Source organism: Misgurnus anguillicaudatus, chromosome 11 (assembly GCF_027580225.2).
Source record: "Misgurnus anguillicaudatus chromosome 11, ASM2758022v2, whole genome shotgun sequence".
NCBI classification, from domain to species: Eukaryota; Metazoa; Chordata; class Actinopteri; order Cypriniformes; family Cobitidae; genus Misgurnus; species Misgurnus anguillicaudatus.
In genome coordinates this window covers 14,919,520-14,946,170 of record NC_073347.2, presented here as the reverse complement: position 1 = coordinate 14,946,170, position 26,651 = coordinate 14,919,520, and the positions used below count along the sequence as shown (strand labels likewise).

Genomic DNA, 26,651 nt, shown 5'->3' with positions numbered 1-26,651 from the left:
CTGGAGTGTGCCATTTGGGACAGGGCCAAGCTCGGGCACAAAAAAGCTGGGGCGCACCAGATAACACGTCAGCACCGTCGTACGTCAGTCACAACAGACCCGGAAGAGAAGACAATGCTAAATAAAGTCGTCATTTTTGTTATTTTTGGACCAAAATGTATTTTCGATGCTTTAACAGATTTAAACTGACTCACTTATTACCTTTCTGGACATGGACAATAACCATACATAGATTATCAATGAGGGTCAGACAGCTCTCGGACTAAATCTAAAACATCTTTAACTGTGTTTCCAAAGATGAACGGAGGTTTTACGAGTTTGGAACGACATGAGGGTGAGTCATTAATGACATTATTTTCATTTTTTAGGTGAACTATCCCTTTAATGCAACCTGCCACAGGTTTGTAACAACATAAGAGTGAATAATCAATAATGATGATAGAATTTTAAGGCAAAATTTTTATCATCAAATTTCATGTTATTTCCACTTTCCACAGTTCTTACTTTAAAAATTCAATTTTAAGAAACTATCTTTTAAATTAGATATCTTCAATTATATTCGTTTTAAAGACCTCCTTTAGTATATATTTTTTAACATTTTAATATATTTTTAATATATATTTTTAATATATTTTAATATATTTTAAGGTTTTCAACGTTTTTCTACTGCTTGTTGACACTTCATGATGTACTTGATCCCTTCTTTGGTTAAGCGTGACACAATTACTCTATTGTTATTGGCTACATTCCATGTCATTCACGCCAAGGTTCTGTGAACTCGCGCTCTGATTGGCTCTGTTATCCAAAACATATCGCTGATTGGTTAAGGTTGACACATGACGCCAAAACAGGAAGCACAAGCGCTACCCGTGTACATACTCCGGAAAAGATATCCTTGGTTTGAGAAATGGGTTTAAGAGGAGTATATAAAAGAATCTCTGAAGATCATGGCAGCGTGAAATGTAATCGCACACTCTACAAGGCGAGGTGGGTAAATCGCATGTCTCTATACGGATCCCGTGCGTGTTTGATAACTAGCTGCGGCCTACAATACAGCAGAGATTGAGCGAGATCTGCCTCCTGGATCACCTGCTGAGCTCAAATGTACACCCATCTATTCTTTACATTTAAACTGCATTGTATTCCGACCAATACACTTTAAACATATTTGTTCTTTCTGTTCACAAACATCGAGGGCTTGTCTCCAAATTCCTCGCGCTAATGCTTTATTAATACTTCCCATCAGTATCGTATTGTGTAAATGTTACCATTTAGACTGTTAGGTTATTATAGTTTATCCTGTTTGTTTCTCTAATGTAGACAGACTATTTACATTGAATTTCATTATTGTAGAGTTATTATTAAGTACTGCTCTGTACAGTGATCCAGCTGTCACACAGAGATTTACATTTACATTAATACATTTGGCAGACGCTTTTGTACACAAAGTTCATTCAGTCCTCATATCTTATCAGTATGTGTGTTCTCTGGGATCGAACCCATCACCTTTTACTTAACTAGCGCAAATCTGAGCATTAGTAAGAAATAATGTGCTTTATTATTGTGTAACATGTTTCACTTCTACCCAAAAAGTTCATGAGACGAACTGACTGTCCTGTATTCTTTATGAATGACTTGTTTGGATGGTGTCACATATGTTTTGGTAGAGCATTTGTGTCACAGTGCCTTTGATGTTAATGATAACTGACTCATTAGACTCTCGGCTGACGCTGGGCTATAGAGTTACAAAGGTGTTGACATCTCTGTTTCAGTTTCATTTTGATTGGCACATTAATAGTTAATTTACTTCCAATTATTTTAACCTGGAGGCCATGGCTCGGTATTTTATACCTCGGACCTCTTGTGTAAATAAATATAGGGTTACAAATTTTACTTTAAAAAAAAGTTACATTTGATTTCCCTATAACGCAAAGCATTAGCATTACTTAGGAATGCAGCAATGTATCCGCCATCTATATTTTTTGCCAAGTTTTGATCCATTTATTATAACCATTGGCATAGTGATCCATGTGACTGCTACATTCAGGTTGTATTCAGGTCGATTATGCCACAATTTGGTATTTCTAAATGGCCTAAGGAGGGGATTAAGCAGATCTAAAGCCGGGTATTTTATGAACGTATAATATGTGCCGAGAGTATTCAGTTATTATCAATATCTCATTTTTGACAGCGGTGGTGTGTTTAGCTGCTTTTGCATCTGAGCTCTTAAAATGAAATTAAGTTTGGTTCGCAATAAATCCATTTTAATTTGGGTAAAAACATGTTTTTTATACCAAGAACGTGACCAGAGGAAAACCACTATTTTCTGTTCGAAAGTTTCACATAGCATCTTTAGGTTATTAAAAACATTCAAATAAAAAAATTCAAATCAAAAATTTGATTTTCAAAGATTTATTATAAAAGCTGATAATTTTTCCACAAAATGCAATAAATTCATGACAAGTTTTTTCTTTCTTAATGCTAGAAATCTATTGAATCAATATATAAATGTGCATTCATCTTTGCCACGTTATATTCATTTAGCTGACCAGTGGTATACACGGATAAAAAAAAAAACGAATGGCATTAATCAAAACACTTACTTTGTCATATTAAGACTGTCATTGCTGCGGTTATACTTGGGACGTTGTCGCTGAACTTTTTTGACAGCGATCAGCTGTAAAATGTTTTGGTCCTGCTCGATTTTTGTTGACTTTGAGTAAAATAATGAAAAGTTTTTCATAAGATCCCCTGGGGTCAATGCGTAAGCATGACAAAAGCTTGATGCTGTGGTGTGAGAACAAGCAACAGACGGCATTTTTTCTTTGCCCGAGTGCTTCTCGCGTAAATTATTCTTTTTTGATGGCTTATGATTCTTCCCCGTCAGAGAAAACCACCACACGTTTATCAATTCCAAAAAAAAGTGTTATTTTGTTTTTTTGTTTGTTGATCACGAAGTACAAAGTAGATGAGGAAAACTAGGATTCTGTGTGTATTCAACGCAGTATGTAACGGTGCGCTGTGATTGGTTAAGTGGATTTATTGCATTCTGCAGAGGAGGAGAACTGGCGTCTATTGCGTTTTGCGGAAAAAAGGAGAAAAGGACAGAATAACTCGGCGGATATTGAATTTTGCGTAAATTTAAGAATTTACTTTTTAATAGTGACCTGATACAATACTGATTTTGGCGGTAACTCTTTTTTTGTGTGTAAATGGCGTTTATTGCGTTTTGGAACCAAACTCTTTTAAATACAACCTTATTGCAAAGTGTCACCCTAAAATCTGTCTCTTAAAATGTTGATTTGTAAGTTAAATGGATCCTGTACAGTTTCAGTGAAAATTATTTGATGATGCAGCAACAGCTGAAGATGCAACTAGCTAGTATATCTAAAAGTGTGGCCTCAATATGTGTTTTTTTCTGTACTTGCATTCTTGTGGACTTGTGAAACGGCTAGTTTAAAACATTTTCAAAACAGTTATCTATTTTATCAACAAATTTCAAATAAGTGATGCATATCCTAAATCAGCAAACAGTTGTTTGTTAAAATCTTTATTGTATTAGCTAAAAAAGAAAATAAAAAATACAATGGGTGCATGCTTACTTTTTGCATTAGAAACATCTGCTTTTTAAAACCTCTTCACTTGGTTTTTGTTCAGAGGATAACATGCCACAACTAATCCGAGGAATTCTGTTCATTGCTGCAAAATCCACCTATTTATCAGGCATTCCTATCAAACTAAAATAAACTGCAGTCACACTGTAAACCTGTTACAATATAATCTAGCCTGTTATTGACGGCTGGAGCTGTTAAAAACTTTTTGGGCTCGACAGCACACCAGCAGCTTGTAGCAAAGCACTGTTGTTATGTCACAAGTAAAGCGAGCAAATGCCCAGCCGAAAAAAATGCTTCTTTCCAAATGTCACACAATGGGTGGATATAGTTATAACACCCAATAATGACCATTTCTAAGATTAGTCTATTTTAATTTTAGCAAAAATATATAGTTTTTGCCCCATAAATCTCTACAATGTAAAATGTACCAAGTTATTTTGCTAAGCTATGCCACCACATCATTTACTGGATGGCTGACAAAAGGGAAGTAGTTGTTTCTGTCTTCAGGCACATTGCAAGTCTTCTCTTGTTTATGGGCAAACATCTTCACAAGGGTTAGATACTAGAAAGATTCAGTCAAAGCTTTACTGATGAGATGCGCATGAGAATCGCAGGCCATTTATTATTTATTATTTATAATTTATTATTATCAACATTGATATTCAACAATTGATATCTCTTTATCTTACAATAAGTGTGATGTTTTGATACCATTATTTGTTGATACTCACATTGTCTTGCTATATCTTTGCATTTGAAAATAATGTTGCTTATTGAAATTTGTTCTGGACAAACCTGTAATGTCAGAATTCAGAAGTATTGTCAGCTTGTCACTAGGGATGCTCCGATCGATCGGCCGCCGATCGGTATCGGTCGATAATGGCATTAAATGACTCGATCGGTGCTCGCTAAATCTGCCGATCTCATAAACCGATCTTTCTGTTTACTTTTGTCATCAAAAGGATCCTGAATGCGGCGGCAATTAAAATACATTTTTTACGTAGCGCGAGCATTTTTACAACCTGTTGCTCATGTGCAGCGTGCAGATTTGTATGTCTCTCTTTGCCTTTACAGAGATATGCGTATTTACCGGAGGACGTGCTCCGGTAAACAGCGCGAGGCGTCTTCACATCCCCATCAAACAGCGTATACAACACATATCTATCAAGGACAATTGCATCCTCATGCCAAAAGTTTCTTATTTGCATGCGTCTTAAAGTTTTGAGCGTTTAAACTTTTATTTTCCTCACAGCTGCTTGTCTGCGTTCAGCCGCCGCCCACACACACAGCAGCCTGTCATCAGTGCACGTGAACAGAGCGATCTCTCTCTCTCATGTCTTAAAGCTGCAGTAACCTAATTCATCTCTCAATAAAATCACTCTCTGCTCTTTACTAAAGAATTTTTATACTTCATACGAATGCTTGTATATTTAATTAATACAGTAAAGTATATGAAGTGTTTTATTTTCAGTACTTTTAGGAGACATAAGCCTTTTTAAAGCCATATTAAATTTCTCTTTGCAGAATAAATATTTGTTGTGCTTATTTATTTGAGTCTCTATTAAAACAATAATATACCTAATTACTGCAAGTAATATAACAAAGGCAACATCCGTGGTATTATTTTATTTAGAAAGATTGTAACAGTTACAGTCATCAAAGAGCTTGCATATCAGCTTTAAAAAAATCGGTATCGGAATCGGTATCGGCCGATCACGAAGATTACAAATCGGTGATCGGTATCGGCTGCAAAAATCCTGATCGGAGCATCACTACTTGTCACTATTGGCTAGTGCATTATTTATTTGTCTTGTCTGATATTCCTCTTTCATCTATTCTGCATTTTATTCACCCACTTGTGTTCTTGGCCAGTGATCTTCTTTTGACACTTCAGTTTAGCCTCTGGCAAATGCTGAAGGGAAAAAACATAGGTTTGGTTTTTGTTTCACTCTACAATATTTAAATTTAGAGAGCTTATTCATTGCAATTATATTACAGCTACAATTAAAATGCTAACACTTCAGAAAAAAACATTATTTTGTGAAATGCAATGCGTTTATGCAGTTTATTGTTAAAAAAACACATTATTTTAAACATACTGGGCTGCGTTCTCCGAAACTACCTTAACGCTACGTCGTTCTTAAGTTGTACCTTAAGCTGTACCTTATCGCTAATACGTGTTTTCCGAAACGTTCTTATTTATGTATCACTTCTGTAAGTCGTTCGTTCGGAAGGTTGGTCTGGAGCACTCTTAGCTATACCTTATCCCATAAAAGCTTACATTGCAGTCTATATAACTAAATATTTGTAAAAAAAAAAAAAATACACTCCGTGTTTAACTAGAAAAATATTTTTATATTTAAAGAATAAAACATTTACATAATTAGACATCATTACATTGATGGTTGTCAGATTTTTAATTATGTTTTCCAAAGGGACATCAACTGCGAACTATTAAATGCTACAGGATTAAGAAACTATTTAAAAAATATATTTTGGGTGATGGAGTTGGTGAAACTGGCAGCTATACAGCGAATCCTACTATTTCATTTGTGCATTTCATATCCGTTAAATCTTAGTCTAACGGCTAGTATTTTAGCTGCATAAATAAATTGGGTGAAATTACAAAAAAATAATTATGATTATTAATGTTAATTCGACTTTGCATCGAAGTTTTTAATGTTTTATAACTTTGAGGCAACTGCATGCCGTATTCTTTATAAACATTCAAAATAAACTGTGCACTTGATTACTGCTTGTATAGTCTAAGGTCAACAAAATTTCCACATTAAAACTAATCAAAGCTAAAATCTAAAGCAATCATACTATATATTTATAGGCTATTATATAATATTTGATATGTTATATTTAGACAGACAGGCTCCAGAAATGCGTCCATTAAGCTTTATCCGCATTGTTAACGCGCTGCTTGTGCATACAGTGTCCAAGCACAATAAACGTGTGAACTAATGAACAACAGCTGTTTGTTTTTATATACTTTAAGTGTAATGCACAGTCAAGTACTTGCACAACCCACTTTATTCCCCTGTGCAACGCACTTATTGGGAACCCCTAATATAAATGATCCTTTCAAGGCATAGCAGATAAATTGGAGCAGTTTAAACATGATACGTTTGGAAATAAAGTTGCGGGTTTTGCACGGGTTTGATATAAAATATAGAAGGTTGAATTTAGTTGTTTGCAATTTGAAATATTTTTTTTACCAGATTTTCCTAATAAATTGAACTTGAACTATTTCTAAAATGTTTCTTTAATAAAGAACACCACTATCTCATAAGCGAAACATATTACATGAAGTGAATAATTGATTGTCAAGCAATCGATATCAACCTATTCAGCACCTCCACCATGAACAGCACCCGCTAAGGTCGAACTTAAGAAGGTTTACCTTAAGCAACACCCTAAGGTATAGTTCGGAGAACACACGTAGGAAAGGTATACCTGTAGTTAAGGTTTACCTTAAGAGTCTTCCTCGCGCGCAAAGGACAACGTTATCGGAGAACGCACCCCTGTATATTATTATTGCTCCTCTATGTCCTGCCTTTTTGAAATGTGTTGATTTGTACTAAGCTCATGACAAGCTTGGTGACTGTGATTCAGAAGCGGGGTCAAATGTGCATGAAGTACACGTCAACAGGCTGCGTAAGTAAACTGTTGCCTACAATCTTTGCGCTCATTGTAGTCCAAAAAAAGAGATTTCAGTTGAAGATGATAACTGACAGACTGATAGTAATTGCCTTTGGGATTGGTAACCTTGCAGATTGTTAACATGTACTTGCACACTTACACACCTACACACCAACAGAAATGTAAAATCATGAAAAGGAAAATAGGGGCTCCCACTCTTTAAAAGAGAATGATTTTGCACAAAAGTAGGAGTTTAACCAAAAATCAACTAAAGACATTGACGCATATTTCCAAATGGTTATCCATTTTAAAAACAACATCAGTCTGCCCACAGTCACTGTATTTAACCTGGAGTTCGTAACAGTTCATTGAATATTATTTTGGCTTTGTCTACATTGAATTTTTTTTATAATAATTTTACATTTCCATCACAGGACTGTCACAGTTTGTTTAAATTAAAAGATTTTCTTTCAAAGTGCGAGGACAACTAAATTCACTTAAGATAATATTAAAAAGTATTCCTTTATTTAGTGTTAGAGAGACTTGAAATCCAATATTGATACTTTTTTTTTGCTTGTGCATTCCAGTTAATATCAATCAAACTGCAGCTGGTTTGTTTTGATATAAGCCTTCATAACTAAAAAGAATACAGCACAATTAAACACAATAAAGACATGATAGCAATAATAAACATGTTATGACAAAAAGTTAAAAAACAGAGTTATCTTGTTTTGGAACCAAACTCTTCATTTTTTTGTACTATATGCTATGCACTATATAAAATCTTAAGGCATTTTCACACACAGATTACGGAAAAAACACGGAAAATGTCTCTGCATTTGTCTGGGATCATTTCATTTTGGTTTATTCACTGCCAGTGTTTTTCCGGATTTGTGCGTGCATTTACCAACATCCTGTAAAGACATGTGACATAACGTGCATTGTATTTGCTATCGTGCATTTGGTGGATTTTATTTGTAGCGTCTTAAGTTTGCGAATTATTTGTAGATTTTCAAATAGCTCACTGATCTTTGCTTTATTCCAGTTTGACTTTGCACACATATTTATTGTGGATGTTGAGCTGCATTTAAAACAGCAGTGTCTATAATGTATTGTTGCGATGACATGCATGTCAGTGCTACGACACGCCCCTTCTGGCATTGTTTCTGCGTTCACACAGAAGGCACACTGGCCATTTTATGGGACTTTTCTTGGATCAACGTGCTGTCTTAATAGGGTTTTTTAATTCTTCAAAAATTAAGCCTGATGCTTAGTGAAAGCCGACATGGGCCACTGACAAAGGACAGTTGTCGCCCCACCCTTCTCACTAGGCCCTTTTCTTCTTTTTACAGTCACTCACACATACAGTATTTAAGTTGCCTTCAACATGGTTCTGAGGTAGACCATTTTAAACTGTTTCAATAAATAAATAAATTAAGGGCTTTTAACAAGCAATTTGTGTCATTTACTTGCGAATAGTACAATGATTGTACCTTATGTGTGCCTTTAATGTGAATACTGTTTAATTTGATGATGACTGATGTCTTTTGTACTCATTTGCAGTGGGGTGTAACCATGGACATCAAATCCAACAACAACACTTTCCCCAGTTATGTTGATATAGATGACTATCTCAACAAACACAACTCCAACTTTGTGTGGCTTCTTGTGGGTAAGTGGCCATTTGATTTGATTTCAAGTTGATGATGGTAATTTAGGTTGTTTTCACATATGTTGGTGCGCACCATGGTGCGGCCTCGGAGCGCACCAAAATACATTGTATCATTTTTCAGTTAGTGCGGTCCGTGTTCACATATATATATTTTTTACTTTACTCGAAATGCCGCACCGTATGCCATGTGACAACGGTCAGCGCTGTCATTGGTCTCTGACAGCTCTTACCGTCTCATCATGACCACCCCCACGTTTCCACGACAACCAGCCTGACAGGGAGAGCGCAGCTATCAAGATGTGGAGATAAATGATGCACGTCTTTGCGAAGTTTCTTTGCTTTAACGCGAAATTGCGTAGCTGTTCTATTAAAGCCTTTCTCACGGAGCCGTTTGCTAAAAAGCCCGTAATGTCACTATTTGTGTGTGGAGGACAGCTATGCATTTATAAAATCATCAGCTCAAACGTAAAGGAGACAGCGAATCTCTCTGCAACGGACCAGATTGGCTTGTTTGTTGTTAACCCACAATATAACACCCGGCTCACGTCACAACGGAAGCCCAGTGGCTCAAACATGTGGAGAACTTCCTGTATTTGGTTCGGTCCGAGGTCCGGCAGTGTTCACACCACAGGTGGGTCGCCCCAGAGTTCGGCGACAGCCGCTCCGAGACCACCTGTTTAGAGCGGTCTCGGAGCGGCCGTTTAGTGCGCACCCGAGTGCGGCTGTTGTGTTCACACTGACCCAAACGCACCGTACTCGGAGCGACACGTCATTTGGGCCGACCTAAACAGTGTATATGTGAAAACACCCTTAAGCACCCCTAAATTGTGTTTGTGATTTTGTTTTCACAGCCACTATTATGTCCTGTGGATGGATCATCTACTTGACATACTACAATTCCCGCAATATCGGGTTCATCCTCACTGTCATCATTAACAGATTATATAAGAAAGGATACATACACATAGGTAAGTTAGCCTCACTGCTGGCATCTGTGCTATTTTGTTTTTGTTGTTATTTGTTTATTTTTTAATGACTTCTGATTTGTGTGTGTTTGACAGGTTCATTTTCATTCTCGGTGCTCTCGGGCAAGGTCATGTTCAGAGATGTCTATTATGTTAATGAAGACATGTCTATCAGGTTGGTGCAATATAACTTAAACACGCTATCCTTTTTTTACTTCCTGTTTCTTTATCTTTATTTGTTTATGTACCATTGTCTGTGTTTTCTTTCTTCATTAACGGGAGATGTTTGGCTTTAATTGTAAATAATTTCTTCCAGAATTCAAGATGGTTTGCTCATATTTCGATGGTGGAAGTTGTACAACCCCAAACAGAAACAACATGGTCAGTAGGAAAAATAATAATAGACACAGTTTTGTTTTTTCACAAAGATGTATCTTGAAATATTGAAAAATATTGGCTTTTTACCTCAATATAGCTTTTTGATAGGTTTTATTTTTACTTGAGTTTGAATGCTGTTTTACATTATGATTCATGATTGTTTGGCGTTAAAGTAATTTTTAAACTGGGATTGCAGATCCGAAGGCTGAGACCCGACTATATGTGACTGTTAATGGCTTTGAGTTCCATGTGTATAATCGCACTGAGGTGTACGCCCGGCTCCAAGAAATATTTGGCCTGGATCCCACTCTTATCCCACACAAAAGTGATGAGGAGAAAGGTCGAGAGCAGAGAGATACACCACTGGAGAGGTAATCTAACAACTCAACACAGATCTGTTAAGATTATGACACAAAAGTTTAAAAATGATGGGTGCTGATTTCTTTTATCATCTTAAAGGGACACTCTACTTTTTTATTTTTACCGTTTTGGAATCCATTCAGCTGATCTCCGGGTCTGGTGTGCCACTTTTAGCATAGCTTAGCATAATCCATTGAATCTGATTAGACCATTAGCATTGCGCTAAAAATAACCCAAGAGTTTCAATATTTTTCCTATTTAAAACTCGACTTTTCTGTAGTTACATTGTGTACTAAGACCGACAGAAAATTAAAGGCATTCCATGCAGTTTGACGTTTTTGTCAAACAGCGACCCCTAGAGTCACTGGGGAAAACTTGCAACTGTCGTAATTTCGCACGCCCACTCTGTACGTACCTGTAAGGATAGTGTTGGGCGTGAGATGGACTCCGAAGATAATGACCAGGGAATGTTTCACAATTTCATACAAATATTAGGCTACTGCATGTCTACTAAACTACAGATGATGGTAATAGGATAATAAGAAGTTTATGCCAAGTGTAGAGTAGGCATATAATAATAAAGTAGCCTACCGCGTTTGCTGGCTTATTACGTTTTTACAAGATTGCAGCTTAATCACAAGTAAACAGTCTATAGTCTAACGTTATGTCTACTGTATAGTTGTATTTGTTTTTCAATTGTAATGTAAACATTACAAAATGCATTGACAAAGTTAATTGTATACGTTGCATTATTTCATAACATTGGCCGTTATTCGTAGGCCATAAGAAATCGAAATTAGACAAATGACTACGTACACATCACAACACAACACTTGAGTTTAGATGGCCAAAAAAAAAACATGTAAGAGAAACGAGTGTTTTTTAGCAGGTCTGCTAAATGCTCTTATGATCGTAAGCTAGCTAGACCCTTGTTGAAGTTATTTTACTGGTGTAATTATCAACACTGGATGAATGAACAGCTTAGTAAAAAAATACACACTACAAGCAAGCGCAACCACATACAACATAGACCGCAAACAAATTTACAAATAAGAGATTTACTTACTAGTCCATCAACAAGATCGCCAGATCAGCATCCCTTTTGCATCCAGGGCTGTCTATTAGCTCACGCCAACGAGTAAAAACCTGACCGAGTGGGACTCTTGTCCGGTTCCTAACTCGGTCAGATTCTCTTTTTCGCTTTCTACTCTCTTCCGAACGGGTTTTCTTAGCTGTTTCCCTCATCGAGCATCACGTCTCAAATGCGCGCGTGCAGTTGTTGTTACAGGCTTGTTTGACTTCATGCAGCGCTGCAGGAACCGACAGCCGGATGACGTCAAAGTGCCGTCTCGGATCATTCTCGCGGTACTTTTACGTCATCCGACTGCCGGTTCTTGCAGCGCTGCACAAAGTCGAACAAGCCTAACGTGTGTGACGTCGTTGCCGTAAAGCAAGTCGTGATTCTCGCGAGATTTGTCAGGGGCGGTTCTCTCAAGCTTGCATTGCTGGTTCTGGTAGCGGCGTCCTTCCCGAGCTTCAACAGGGGGATGATTCGCCATACTATGACGTCGTTTACCATCGAAATGACTTTGAAGCTGTTATATTAAGGTAAAATAACTGCATGGTGTGTCTTTAAAAGTTGCGATTTTCTAGGCAGATATGTCTAGGAACTATACTCTCATTCTGGCGTAATAAACAAGGACTTTGCTGCTGTAACATGGCTGCAGCAGGCGTAGGGATATTACGCAGCGCCTGAATATAGTCCCCTTGGTTACTTTCAATAGCAGGGGACTATTTTCAGGTGCTGCGTAATATCACTACGCCTGCTGCAGCCATGTTACAGCAGCAAAGTGCTTGATTTTTACGCCAGAAAGAGAGTATACTTCTTAGATAAATCTGCCTAGAAAATCGCAACTTTTAATTTTCCGTGTTTCTTAGTACCATGTAACTACAGAAGAGTCAAGTTTTTAATATGAAAAATATCAAAACTCTTTGGGTATTTTTTTAGCACTATGCTAATGGTCTAATCAGATTGAATGGATTGTGCTAAGCTTTGCTAAAAATGGTAGCGGCAGATCCGGAGATCAGCTGAATGGATTCCAAAATGGTAAAAATCTAATGTTTAACTTTAGGGGAGCTGGAAAATGAGCATATTTTCAAAGTGGAGTGTCCCTTTAATATTCAGAGATGCGCTATATTCAAAATATTCAAAACATTGTCCTGTCACTGATTAATTTTTTGATCATAAATCATACAATGAAATAATCAATAGTACTTCATATCTTATCCTAATGAATTGTGTTGTTTTGAAGTGTTAACATCAAAGCTGAAACTCAGGAGCCATCGTCCTCATGGAGGTCTCTCATCCCTGTCATCAAACTCAACATCAGCACAGTGAGTAGCTTATTCAATTCATTCCTCTCAAAACAGCATCACAGCTCATGTCATTCAATACCCATTTAATTTGCCCACAATCTAAACATATGCGTCATATATGACTGTAGTAAAGCCACTTAAAGTAGACTTGTCTCTTTTCTTCTTTTAACCCCAGGGTCGTGTAGCGTTTGGTAATCACTATCTTCCTCAGACCCTTTGTATGAATTTTGATGACGCCTTCCTGACATATGCCACCAAACCACCCAGCAGCCACCTGGACCAGTTCATGCACATTGTAAAAGGCTCTCTGGAGAACGTCCGTGTCATGTTGGTGCCCAGCCCTCGATACCTGGGCCTTCAGAACGATGAGTACGCCTGATAATCTCTATCAGATATGATTCAGCTTCCTAATACCAGTGAAATTTAGTTATTTAACTGGGAGTGCAAATAGCCATACATTATCAGCGCTCCAGACTGCCACCAAATGGAGTGTGCCACTGAATTTCACATTCCGTCACACATGTGCGACCAGTAAATTTGACCTTTTTTTTTGTGATGTGACACTGAATTTGAAACAGCACATTGTACTTTCTGCATCTATCATCAAAGTACTTATTAGTAATACAGTGGAAATTTGTAGAAATGTCATTATTTGATTAGCATGTTGATTTACAGTTTGTGCCCCTACATTTTTTGGTTGCGCCCCTAAAATTTTCAGTTGGGGGCCACTGTGCTCCTAGTGAAAAAAGTTAGTCTGGAGCCCTGATCATATGAATAACATTATGATGCAGGTGTCATGAAGTACTGATGGCAATGACATTGTATATAAAAAGATAAAGTGAGTGTCTAATGGACATGGTACATTCACAAAGGATGTCGATGATTGATAGAGGGCGTGTCTGAATCTTGGCATTGATGTGACCAGCATGGTGACAACAGCCAATCACATTGGACTTGAACACAACACAAAAAGGGCAGCTGTTTTTTATACCAAATTGTTTGCACTATTGATTACTTGCGTAGTTATTCTTAATATTCTGCATAAGCTTAGTCGACATAGTGCCCGCCAACTTTGCAAGTGTCTGTAGCAGTTGGGTACTTGCATAAAGGCGATCTCATTGGTTGATGCCTGTGTTGGTGCTTAAACAGTTAAAAAAAAATTACTTCTGCTGTATGCAACTCCAGTGACTCGATGGACCCACAATCCATTTCAGCAGCGCATGATGTCGTCCATTTAAAGTAAATGAGAAGTCTTAATGCAGATGAGTGTACCGTAAGTGGTAATGAGTCATCTATCATCTATAGCACGTTCACATGAACCAAATTGGGTAAGAATATAGTTTGTATGCATTAAGTTCAAATTTAGCAAAATTTGAATGATTTGCTTCACTGCGAAGATGAATAAGTTTTACACTCGTGTCTACCGGTATCACAAAAATAATTATTATAAAGCGTTATTAATGGGCTGTTATGAATGCAAGGCCTATTTAAATTAGCGCCGGAGTCATTTGTAATAGTTACTTGCTCTCTGTTGTGCAAGTAAATTTTCATTCAAAATAATATTAACATGAAGACCTGAACACACTGTAAGAGCATTAATCTTTACATTTATGGATTGGATTTTCCCCTTAATGTCATTTGTAATTGTGCTGAAAGTAAGCGTGACTGTATTGCTGTAATGAATTAGTGTGTTCGAGGATTAGTGTTTGTCAACTGCTCAATACGGTAATGATTACCGATACTAATGTAGCAGTTTGTTAAAAAAAACGATTTTCTGTCCTCAGACCTCCCAGGCTCATGGGTGAGGGCTTTGTGGTCATGCAGTCAAATGATGTGGACATCTACTACTACCAGGATGAACCAGGTATTCAAAGTGTTTGTTGATCTGTTGGTATTCTCGCATGTAAAAACCTTGTTAGTAACATTAATAGAGCTGATCATCAATTTCTAGGTTAACCCAGAAGACTATTAAGCCATTGATTGTTTTTTATTGTAGGTTTAGTACCAGAGGAACTTGAGAATGGAGAAACGGAGGCCTGTTCTGAAGACACCAAGTTACAGGACTTGCCTCCCTGCTGGGGTCTGGACATTGTGTGTGGAAAAGGAACAGATTTTAACTACGGTCCATGGGCTGACAGACAGAGGTATTCCATATCATTGATATGATTGTAGTCATGTTTGTTTTTGATCTGTTTCTCATTTTGTGGTTTTGACTCCGCCCATGCAGAGACAACCTATGGAAGTTTTTCTTGCCTGCAGACTGTCAGGCAATGAAAGTCAGCGATGTTGCCACACCAGGCAAACCACGACAGATCCTTGCCTTTGAGCTGCGTATGAACATCATAGCTGATGCTACTATAGACTTGCTATTCACCAAGAACAGGGTATTTAAACTTATATACACCTCCTTCATTTATGTGTGATTCTTTGTAGCGGCAACATTTTTAAAGTCACACTTTCGTACTCTGTAAAAATGCAGCATGAAGTTTAAACAACTTAATTATGCATTTCAATTCAACCTACTTTTTAAAGTTTTGACTTAAGTTGACATAAACAAATTGTTAAAGTGACATACAAATATATAGTATGTTGATTTGATATCATTTTTTACAGTGTATGGTAGAATCATTGGTAACACTTTAGTATAGGGAACACATATTTACTATTAACTACAAATTGTGCTTCAGTAAACTCCCAACTTACTACGTATTAAAGAGACACTCCACTTTTTTTGAAAATATGCTAATTTTTCCAGCTCCCCTAGAATTTCGGGCACTGCGTAATATTATTGTGCCTGCTGCAGCCATGTTACTGCAGCAAATTTATTGATTATAACTTCGGATTAAGAGTATAGTTCCCAGTCATATCAGCCTAGAAAATTGCAACTTTAAATTTTCCGTCGGTCTTAGTACATGATGTAACTTCAGAAGAGTCAAGTTTTAAATAGGAAAAATATCTAAACTCTTTGGTCCTTTTGGAGCGCGATGGGAATGATCTAATCAGATTCAATGAATTATGCTAAGCTATGCTAAAAGTGATAGCGCCAGACCCAGAGATCAGCTGAATGGATTCCAAAACGGTTAAAATCAAATGTTTAGCCTTAGGGGAGCTAGAAAAAAGCCTATTCTCAAAAAAAGTGGAGTGTCCCTTTAATACTTCGCAAGCTAGATGATGTAGTGGCAGTTTCCCAGACTAAACAGTACATCTTGCACTGACATATCTTAAAATATATCAGTGCCATTGTTTTCTCTCAAGATGCAAACCAGTATTTTTTTTGTTTAAGGTATGTTTGTAAAAACTACTTAAATGTCCTAATATAACTATTTCAATTTTTTTTTCAATTCAATCCAGTTTTATTCATATAGCGACAGATAGCACAACATAATACACGATAGCATAAGCAGCTAAATTTGCTGCGGCTATGAATCAACATTATACTACCTAAGGCTTAGTCCTAGATTAATCTAAATCCTGTCCGGGAAACCGCCCGTAGAGTTTAAATGTTTGTATTGGGCGTGATGGATGAGGATGTAATATATGGCCAAGCAGCACATAATCATGTGCAAGCTAATAGGCAACTAGTTAAAGGCGGAGTCCGATGTTTGAAAGCCAATGTTGATATTTGAAATCACCTAAACAAACACGCCCCTACCCCAATAGAATCTGGACCTTCTGTTGATAGACCCGCCCCACACATACGCAACCTGGCAAGGATGTCGGTTAGTAGACACGCTCCTTACTGCTGATTGGCTATAAGTGTGTTTTGGTAGTCGGCCCGTCTCCTTTTCCAAAGCATTTTTCAAACATCGTGGACTCCGCCTTTAAAAGTGAGAAGTGTTACTGTACAATTATTTGAACAATGGCTACTTCATACTTTCTTTCTTCTGTCCTTAACTCATCTATCTTCATAGGAGACAAATGCAGTCCATGTGAATGTAGGAGCAGGTTCATATTTGGAGGTGAACATACCCATGACTGTTGGGGAAACTGGTAACTATCTGATTTCTGTAACTTTGTAATGGAAGAATTGCTATGTAATGAAAAAGAAGTACTAGGTGAGAGTGAGAGTGTTGAGGTAGCAACTTTGTTACTTGGAAATTTTATCTTAAATTATTGCTTGTAGCTTGGCATATTACAAAGCTGCAGTAAAACTCCTTTATAAGTAATAAAGTAGTGCGAACAAAGTGCAGCTGATTTGCTGAATTGAATTACAGTACATTCCCCACTGTTATTTGATGGAGAGAGAGAGAGTTTGTCTTTGCTTCCTTCACTGCAAAATTGCAGACAGACTATAATTTCACATTTTTGTAGGGTTACAAGTCTACTCTAAAGAAAATTAGCTCACTACTGGATAAGCTGAAACACAACTCTTTATTACTTATTACTGGACACTGCTTGGCACATTATCATAAATAATATCAAGTATTATCCTTGCTACACAACAGTTGATATATTTTTGTATTGATTCTCATTGTGTTGTGTCTCTGTTTTTCTCTCAGGCTATTCTCCTACTGTTAAAGGTCAGTTATTACATGTGGATACGACCAGCAGCATGCAGTACAGGACACTGCTGGAGGCAGAGATGCTGGCTGTGAGTGCAGTGCATGGTTTTATATATGTGTCAAAGTATGAGATCACACAGCTACATGACCAACAGAAGATATAATCTGAATAATTAAAGGGATAGTTCACCCAAAAATGAAACTTTTGTCATTATTTACGTTGTTTTAAACCTGCATGAGTTTGATTATTCTGTTAAATACAAAAGAAGATGTATAGATAAATGATGGAGTCTTATTAGTGTTAAGGTGTGTTCCTATCCCCTTCTCTTCAGTTCCATGTAATAGCCAGTTATCCTCGTGTGTGGAACATGCATCAGTCCTGGCAGTGTGAAATCGAGGTGTACAAAGCCACGTATCACTTTATCTATGCACAGAAGAACTTCTTTACAGGTAATGTCTCTCTTACCTGTAATGCACCATCTGCTGACTCCTGTCCACCACCTGACCTCATTATTATTATTATTATTATTCTGGTCTATAGATCTAATACAGGACTGGGCAAGTGACAGTGAACCAGACATCTACTCATTTGTCCCATATTCGTGGAAGTTTAAGGTACTCTTTCACCAGTTTGAGATGATTTGGGCCGCTAATCAACACAACTGGATCGACTGTTCCACCAAGCAGCAGGAGAACGTGTAAGCGAGTCGTTTTTTACAACTAATAAAGCCTTAGACAAAATTAATATACGGTTATGTAGATGCTGTAAGAAAGCCACGAAACGGAGGCTTTACTAAGGCTTTGTTCACAGTGTACCCAATTCCAGTGTGTTTCCTGATCTATAGGACCGTCTGTCTGCACCGTCTTTTAAAAAAATGAAACTGGATTTGTTTGGTGAGACAGTGCAGTAAATATTTGGTATATTTTCATTGTCTGCTATAGTAATGACTTGATGAGAATATGCTGTCGTTGTGGTGATTGATGTTGGATAACTGGAAATGTGTCTCTGCTGATATCTATTGTAACGTCTCACTGTGGTCCTGAACTCACAAGGCACAGGATAGCATTAGCATCAGATACATTTCTGTATTTTTAGATTAATGCATGCATGTTTGTTCTTGAAAAAATAATATATTATTGTTTTTGCAGTTTGGACTTTAAAAGACTAATGTAGATTAACTCTTTCCCCCAGCATTTTTTCATGATTTTCACAAAAGTTTAATGCTTCCCAGAAAATTGTTTCTTTAAATATATAACATACATTATAACAAATAAAAGAACAGACCCTCTGCTTTCAAAAAAAAATTTTTTTTAGCAAAAAGATGAGATAATTACATTTTTGCGAACGATTTTTGATGGAGATCAGATGCAGAGCGATCTTTAAAACATTCACGGAGTTCTTTTCTCTTTCACATGAGGCATTACTTCCGGGTTGTGTAAGTTGCGGAAGTGCGCCACCTGATGGATAATAGCTTTATTGCGGAAAGCCGGAAATTCTCGTCATTGGCAGGGAAGAGTTTTCTCTTAGGGTGTTTTCACATATACACTGTTTAGGTCGGCCCAAATGACGTGTCGCTCCGAGTACGGTGCGTTTGGGTCAGTGTGAACACAACAGCCGCACTCGGGTGCGCACTAAACGGCCGCTCCGAGACCGCTCTAAACAGGTGGTCTCGGAGCGGCTGTTGCCGAACTCTGGGGCGACCCACCTGTGGTGTGAACACTGCCGGACCTCGGGCCGAACCAAATACAGGAAGTTCTCCACATGTTTGAGCCACTGGGCTTCCGTTGTGACGTGAGCCGGGTGTTATATTGTGGGTTAACAACAAACAAGCCAATCCTGGTCCGTTGCATAGAGATTCGCTGTCTCCTTTACGTTTGAGCTGATGATTTTATAAATGCATAGCGGTCCTCCACACACAAATAGTGACATTACAGGCTTTTAGCAAACGGCTCCGTGAGAAAGGCTTTAATAGAACAGCTACGCAATTTTGCGTTAAAGCAAAGAAACTTCACAAAGATGTGCATCGTTTATCTCCACATCTTGATAGCTGCGCTCTCTCTGTCAGGCTGGTTGTTGTGGAAACGTGGGGGTGGTCATGAGACGGTAAGAGCTGTCAGAGACCAATGACAGCGCTGACCGTTGTCACATGGTGTACGGTGCGGCATTTCGAGTAAAGTAAAAAATATATATGTGAACACGGACCGCACTAACTGAAAAATGATACAATGTATTTTGGTGCGCTCTGAGGCCGCACCAGGGTGCGCACCAACATATGTGAAAACAACCTTAATTGACGAGATAACTCGTCAGTGGCGGGGAAAGAGTTAAGAAATGGGGCTTTAGGTCCACTATTTTTGCATCAGTTTAAATGCACAATTCTTTGCTGATTATTTTCTTGGCCGACACCAATTTTAAGAAACAGCTGTTGGCTAATACCGATATTGGTAACATGGTCACCTTCTGTCCAAAAACTACTAGCACAGTGTTAAATATTTTTCTCATGTGTTTATTCATTATCCTAAATGTTTTCAACAAATTTTAAATACAGAGAATTTGCTGTTTTAAAGAGCAACTATCGTTCGATTCACGTTTTTACTTTCCTTTGGTGTGTAAGTGTGTATTAGTACATGTTAACGATATGCAAAAGGTACCAACCCCAAAGTAAACGATGATGCGAGTTATCGTCTCCAACGTAAATCTCTTTTCTTGGAATACAAAAAAACACAGATTTATTTTAGTTTACTTCCTGGGCCTGTTGTCATGGACAAGACCGACATTATCATAATTCTTCTCGCTTTGACTCACAGCCTGTAAGTTAACTTCTGTCAGCATTGCGTTGTGAGCGAATCTTTCAAACATGGTAAGGGGCGTCATATTTCTGGCTGACGTCAGAGGGATTCAGGCCAATCACAACGTACAGATTAGCTGGCCAATCAGGGACACAGCGCTTTTCAGAAAGATTAGTTTTGCACAAAATCAATGCGTTTGAGGAAGGCAGGATATCTGGAGCTACAAAAAATGTACGGTATTTGAAAATAATGTGTTTATTTAACCATAAACCATGCGTGCACATTGTACTATACCAAATACACAAAATAACATTGTAGCAATGAAATAGGTGCACTTTAAAAAAGAAGCCATACGTGTGTTTGACTTTGTGGCACTGTGCAGATTGATCGGCATATGACATCATACTATCACGAGAGTATTGCTTGCAAACCACTCTCGCAATAAACACATTGTTCATGCAGATACTTATGTAATAAATTATCGGTTTGTTAAAGGCTATAGACAACATGCCAGTGGTTTTACATTCTTTAAAAATTAGACGACAAAAATTAGTGGCTGATACAATGATGCATCTCTGAATTTAACCCTAGCATTACTTAAACAACTGATTTTCACAGTAACTAACACACTGCTGTTACTTCTTGTCTGTAGTGTATCTCGCCGCCTGTGGGGAAACGCTGAATATTGACTTCACTTTGCCATTTCACGAGTTTGTCCCGACCACCTGTAACACACGTTTCTGTCTGAAAGTGAGTGTACACTTGCACAACACAATTCAAACACACTTCTCTATTATTTTGAATAATTTGTTTGATCAGGCAAAAATAAACCTTGATGTCATGAATGTAGAATGAAAGAATTTTCATTTCTTGGTAAACTGACCTTTTATGTATTTTGTGTAACATGACAACACATAGTAAGTTGAATTGTCTATAAATGAAGCAAAATCTCTGAAACAGGCTGAGGACACAGACATGCGCTTGTGTCTGCCCGACTGTCACCCCAGCCGGTACGCTCTGCTCACCCTCGTAAAAGATTACCAGCACTGTAAGAGCCCACCAGACAGCAACATGCCACCAGAAGGACAAGGAGCTCCCCCTAAAAACAGCAAACCTCGCTGGAGGAACATGACACACTTGGAGTAAGAGAGCATGCTTTCTTTATGTCCCTCCCTCTTTTGCTTTCTCTCATCATGTTCTGTAGTGATTTGTTTGTATTTGTTTGTTTGTAGAGCTGGTTGGGTGGACTGCTGGAGCGTGCCGAATTTCATGTTGATTATAGACTACACCTGGCATCCCATCTACCCTCAGAAATCTGACCAGCAGCTCAAACAATCATGTGAGTGTATACCACTAAACCATACAGTCACAAGCAGGTCAGGTTTATGTATACTACCAGACATACCTGATCATTCTTTATTATTATGCTCATGTTTTAAAGTAATAGTTGGTTATTAAACAATGAATTAAAGACATAGTTCACCCAAAAATTTGAATTACCCCATCATTTACTCACTCTCAAGCCAGCCTCGATGTTTATGATTTTTTTTTTCAGACAAATATAATCTGAGTTATATTAGAAAATGTCCTGGCTTTTCCTAGTTGTATAATGGTAGTAAATGGTGCTTTTGATATGAATACTCAAAAAGTTGATGCAATTTTGTAAGAAAAATATAAATATTTAAAACTTTACAAACTAAAATAACTAGCTTCTGGTAAAGACCAACACACATTCAAGAGAGCGTATGTTTCCAGTGTATGACGTAATGTAGAGATGAATGCAGAAGTGCAGAGAGCAAAACGAAGCGCCAGTCAGGAATAGTGATGTGACGGATTCGGCTTGCATGCGATTCGCGGATTAATACGCAAAATTAAATAGAGGAAGTTTATCTTTGCACGTGTTTCAAAGGCTTGCAAATGTTAACTTTCAAGTGATTTTAAACTATTTAACCACAAAAAGTCGCTAAAGTGAGAACTCTTGATGCGTAGACTTTAGAGAGAGAGTTGCGCTGCTGTGTCTTATACTGTAGTCGACTAAAATACATTTGGCATATAGAGCACTAAAAAACAACGTAAGGTTTTTATATGGGGCGACTGTTTATGCTGTGCCGTTTGGAATTTGCCTTCCTTCTGTGTGTGCATGCGCGTTTAAGTGCACTCAAAAGTGCACACACAGAGACGCGTTTCAAAAAGCAAGCGAACATAAAATCTTTCTGTTCTTGACAGGGCACATACTGTATAAACTAGGGGTGGCACTGTTCACAAAGCCCACGGTTCGGTTCTTATCACGGTTTTATTGTCACAGTTTTAGGTTCTGTACGGTTCTTGTTGTTTTTTTTTATCATGAACACTCCAAAAATTTACTTCAGCATATGATATTATATAGCTTAATTATCCACAATTTAGGATACAGTATAAACAAAATTGTTATATCATGTAATCATGCACAAACTGAATTTGACTTGACTTTAAGCACATTATTGGGACCATCTCTGAGGAAAGCTAAGATTTTAATATGGCAAAAGAGAAGACATTGATGACATGCTATTCATTTACTTGGCAAACAAAGGAGAATGTTTATTGCTATCTCTACAGGAACTTATGTGCCTTTTTGGCACACAAAGATTGAACTTGAAGCACACAAAGATTAAACTGAAGAATTAACTTTATCAAACTGCCAACTTCAGTGTAGCTTTAAGCCTTGTTTATACTCGGCGTGTCCACATGAGCACGAGGGTGTGCAAGGAAAAAAATGACGTCAACACGGAGTTTGTAACTTTGCGCGCGGCTCCGCAACCCAAGAAGCACGAATTCCAGGCAAATCTAGCCGGGCATGACGCACTGATCTATATAAATGACTGGATTGCGCATAGAACGCTTAACGTAACAGCGTGAGGTGAAGCCAGCGCAGAGTTCGAGCCGCCATCTTGGTATACCTAACCGGCAAACAGCATCATTGACTTCCATGCAAAATCATGTTTTAAATTCACCCGCTTTACAGCGTATCAGTCACGCAAGATTATTTTTTAAAAAACGTTAAAGGACAAGTTCGGTATTTTACACTTAAAGTCCTGTTTTCAGATTGTTTATGATGAAATAGAACGGTTTTGACTGAAATTTCGACATATTCGGCTGCCCCGAGAATTTTCGGGTGTTTGTGTTTCACCTTCCACCCCTACAATGGGTTTAAAGGTGCACTGGAACAATCCCCTCCAAAATGCACCAAACTTTAGTTTACAAAGATGTGAAACTCACCGAGTGGTCAGGGGTGTTCACTGATATGCTCACACAAAAATCACTGCAAAAGATGCTTTCCAACAGCTGTTTTACCATTTGTTGTTAACTTGTGGATCTATTTTTCCAAACGCCTCACATCTGTATATTCTTCCGCTGAGAGCTTGAATAATAGACACTCCAGCCCAGTTGGTGGCGCTAATCCGCCAATGCCAATTGCAAGAATACAAACAAAGTTCTCGGCACGGAGTAATACCGTACCTCACAGCACATCTAATACAAGTCAATGGAGTTGTACAAAAACTACGATAAAACCTGTTTGAATGCGTCTTTTGCAGCGATTTTTGTGTGAGCATATCAGTGAACACCCCTGACCACTCGGTGAGTTTCACGTCTTTGTAAACGAAAGTTTTATGCATTTAGGAAGGATTGTTCCAGTGCACCATTAAACCCATTGTAGAGGTGTGAGGTGAAACACAAACACCCGAAAATTCTCGGGGCAGCCGCATATGTCGAAATTTCAGTCAAAACCGTTCTATTTCATCATAAACAATCTGAAAACAGGGCTTTAAGTGTAAAATACCGACCTTGTCCTTTAAGGTGAGTGTGTCTGCTGCGTTCTGTTAATGACACAGGTATAAATAAAGTTTTTTTGACATTCAGCTACACGGTCAGCGTTATTTCTCTAAATAAGTTTAGGTAACTTGTACGTTTAGATAAAATAAAACCAGCAAATTATTGCATGCACATACGGTACAAAGTATGATTATTTATGTAGATTTCAGAATGAGCACGTTTGTCATTAATTTTAAATATTCTGCGGTTTGTCTGCTGATCTGATACTGTAATGAAGATGAATGTATAATAACTGATTAAAAACAAAAATGTACAACTTTCAGTAAATAACTATGTACATGCTTAGGACGTTTGTGTTGTAATAATGTACAGGGTAACTTCAGATATAAAAACGAAGACTAGTAAAGTGATGTTTTATCATTAAAATCTGATCACGTCCATTGATTTAATAGAATGTTTGGGTATACCAACATGGGGGCGCGGTGGCTTCATGCGCAATCCAGTAATTTATATAGATCAGTGGCATGACGTCTCATCACATCGGCACCCCGTCTGTGCGTTGAATATAAACACCAGACAAAAGTATACAAGGCTTTAGGTAACATACGGGCATGAGGCTACATTGCGCATGCGTCGAACCGTGCGACACACACATGCTCCGATTTGAGACAAGTGAACTGAACGGTTCAGATGTTTTTTCATGTACCGTGCCACCCCTAGTACAAACAATATGACCTCCACAGTATTCTTTTTCTAATAAAAGCATTTGTTTACGTCTTAAGTTTATGTATAGATTAGAGGAAGAGACCAGTCCTGCTTATCTTAAGAGACAGTAACCTCAATTAACCTACTTAAATCTGTGTCATTAATGTTAATCAAACAACTCAAGACAAAGAGAAAATCACTTCTGTAGCTCCAAAAAATAATAATTAATTTAATTTATACAATAAGACAGTGTTCTGATTCATTTGATTTAATGTCTGTACCTAATGCTCATTTTAGACCTTACTTACTTTGCAACTTTTTTCTTTTTTTATAAATGTAATTTCTTTATTTGTTGTTAGATTTTTCTTTTTGCTGATCCGATCCGTGCCTTATAAACCATAATATGATCCGAACCGTGAGTTTTGTGATCCGTCACTCCCCTAGTCAGGAAATAGAAACCTAAACTGGGGATTTAAAAGGAATTGTCGGAGGATTTTGTTATAAGACAAGGATGTTGAGGTTTTTTTGTCCAGCTTTATTTGTCTAAACCGGAGTACTCCGTGAGACGGAGGAGTTATACAAAATAGTTTGTAAAAATGAATAGACATTTGGCTTCAAATCAGAAGCACCATTTATTACCATTATAAAGCTTGGAACAGCCAGGACATTTTCTCCAATTGGGTTTGTCTGAAAAAAGATAATCATGTACATCAAGGGTGGCATGAGTGAGAGTAAATCATGGGGTAAATTTCATTTTTTGGTGAACTATACCTTTAACATGTTTAAAGGAATATTCCATTTTCGTAAAAGAAAAATTCAGATAATTTACTCACCACCATGTCATCCAAAATGTTGATGTCTTTCTTTGTTCAGTCGAGAAAAAATTATGTTTTTTGAGGAAAACATTGCAGGATTTTTCTCATTTTAATGGACTTTAATAGACACCAACAATTAACACTTAACTCAACACGTAACAGTTTTTTTTCAACGGAGTTTCAAATGACTACAAACAATCCCAAACGAGGCACAAGGGTCTTATCTAGCAAAACGATTGTCATTTTTGACAAGAAAAATAACAAATATACACTTTTTAAGCACAACTTCTCGTCTAGATCCAGTCGTGATGCGTCAGCGTGACCCCACGCAATACGTCATGACGTCAAGAGGTCACAAAAGACGAACGCGAAACTCCGCCCCAGTGTTTACAAATGTGTTGAAAGAGGACCGTTCCGACGTTGTTGTATGTCAACTGATACTAATTAATGTCTTTGTGTCAGTTTATTGTTTACAATGGTCCGCAAATGTGCGTTTTATATATGTAACACGTGACCATCCCTACGTCACTACGCATTTACGTTAGGTCGCGCTGGACCGGATCTAGACGAGAAGTTGTGCTTTAAAAGTGTATATTTGTTATTTTTCTCGTCAAAAATGACAACCGTTTTGCTAGATAAGACACTTATGCCTCGTTTGGGATTGTTTATAGTCCTTTGAAAAAACTGTTACGTGTTGAGTTAAGTGTTAATTGTTGGTGTCTATTAAAGTCCATTAAAATGAGAAAAATTCTGCAATGTTTTCCTCAAAAAACATAATTTCTTCTCGACTGAACAAAGAAAGACATCAACATTTTGGATGACATGGTGGTGAGTAAATTATCTGGATTTTTCTTTTAAGAAAACTGAATATTCCTTTAATGACTTATGAAAATTAACAAATTTGAAACCTATATCTAATTTGAAAACTTATTTTATATTTTAGCTTTTGTTATAGCCAGCCATTGTTTTGATCACAGCACTTTATTAAAAAACCGTACACTTCAGTTTATAATGGT

At 37.6% G+C, this 26,651-nt stretch overlaps 1 protein-coding gene across 1 annotated transcript in view; it reads left to right on the top strand.

Annotated features, from left to right (window-relative positions):
• The first annotated feature begins 841 nt into the window (after window positions 1–841).
• The window catches only part of kiaa1109 (KIAA1109 ortholog), an 81,142-nt gene continuing 55,332 nt past the window's right edge, over window positions 842–26,651 (top strand). The window contains exons 1-18 of the mRNA XM_073873111.1: window positions 842–987; window positions 8,826–8,934; window positions 9,786–9,902; window positions 9,996–10,074; window positions 10,216–10,280; window positions 10,474–10,648; window positions 12,950–13,031; window positions 13,189–13,382; window positions 14,798–14,877; window positions 15,010–15,157; window positions 15,241–15,397; window positions 16,925–17,003; window positions 17,513–17,604; window positions 17,848–17,965; window positions 18,057–18,216; window positions 20,962–21,055; window positions 21,266–21,447; window positions 21,538–21,644. Of these exons, the coding sequence (XP_073729212.1) occupies window positions 8,838–8,934; window positions 9,786–9,902; window positions 9,996–10,074; window positions 10,216–10,280; window positions 10,474–10,648; window positions 12,950–13,031; window positions 13,189–13,382; window positions 14,798–14,877; window positions 15,010–15,157; window positions 15,241–15,397; window positions 16,925–17,003; window positions 17,513–17,604; window positions 17,848–17,965; window positions 18,057–18,216; window positions 20,962–21,055; window positions 21,266–21,447; window positions 21,538–21,644 (2,026 nt within the window). The 5' untranslated portion in view covers window positions 842–987; window positions 8,826–8,837. The remainder of the gene's footprint in view (window positions 988–8,825; window positions 8,935–9,785; window positions 9,903–9,995; window positions 10,075–10,215; window positions 10,281–10,473; window positions 10,649–12,949; window positions 13,032–13,188; window positions 13,383–14,797; window positions 14,878–15,009; window positions 15,158–15,240; window positions 15,398–16,924; window positions 17,004–17,512; window positions 17,605–17,847; window positions 17,966–18,056; window positions 18,217–20,961; window positions 21,056–21,265; window positions 21,448–21,537; window positions 21,645–26,651) is intronic.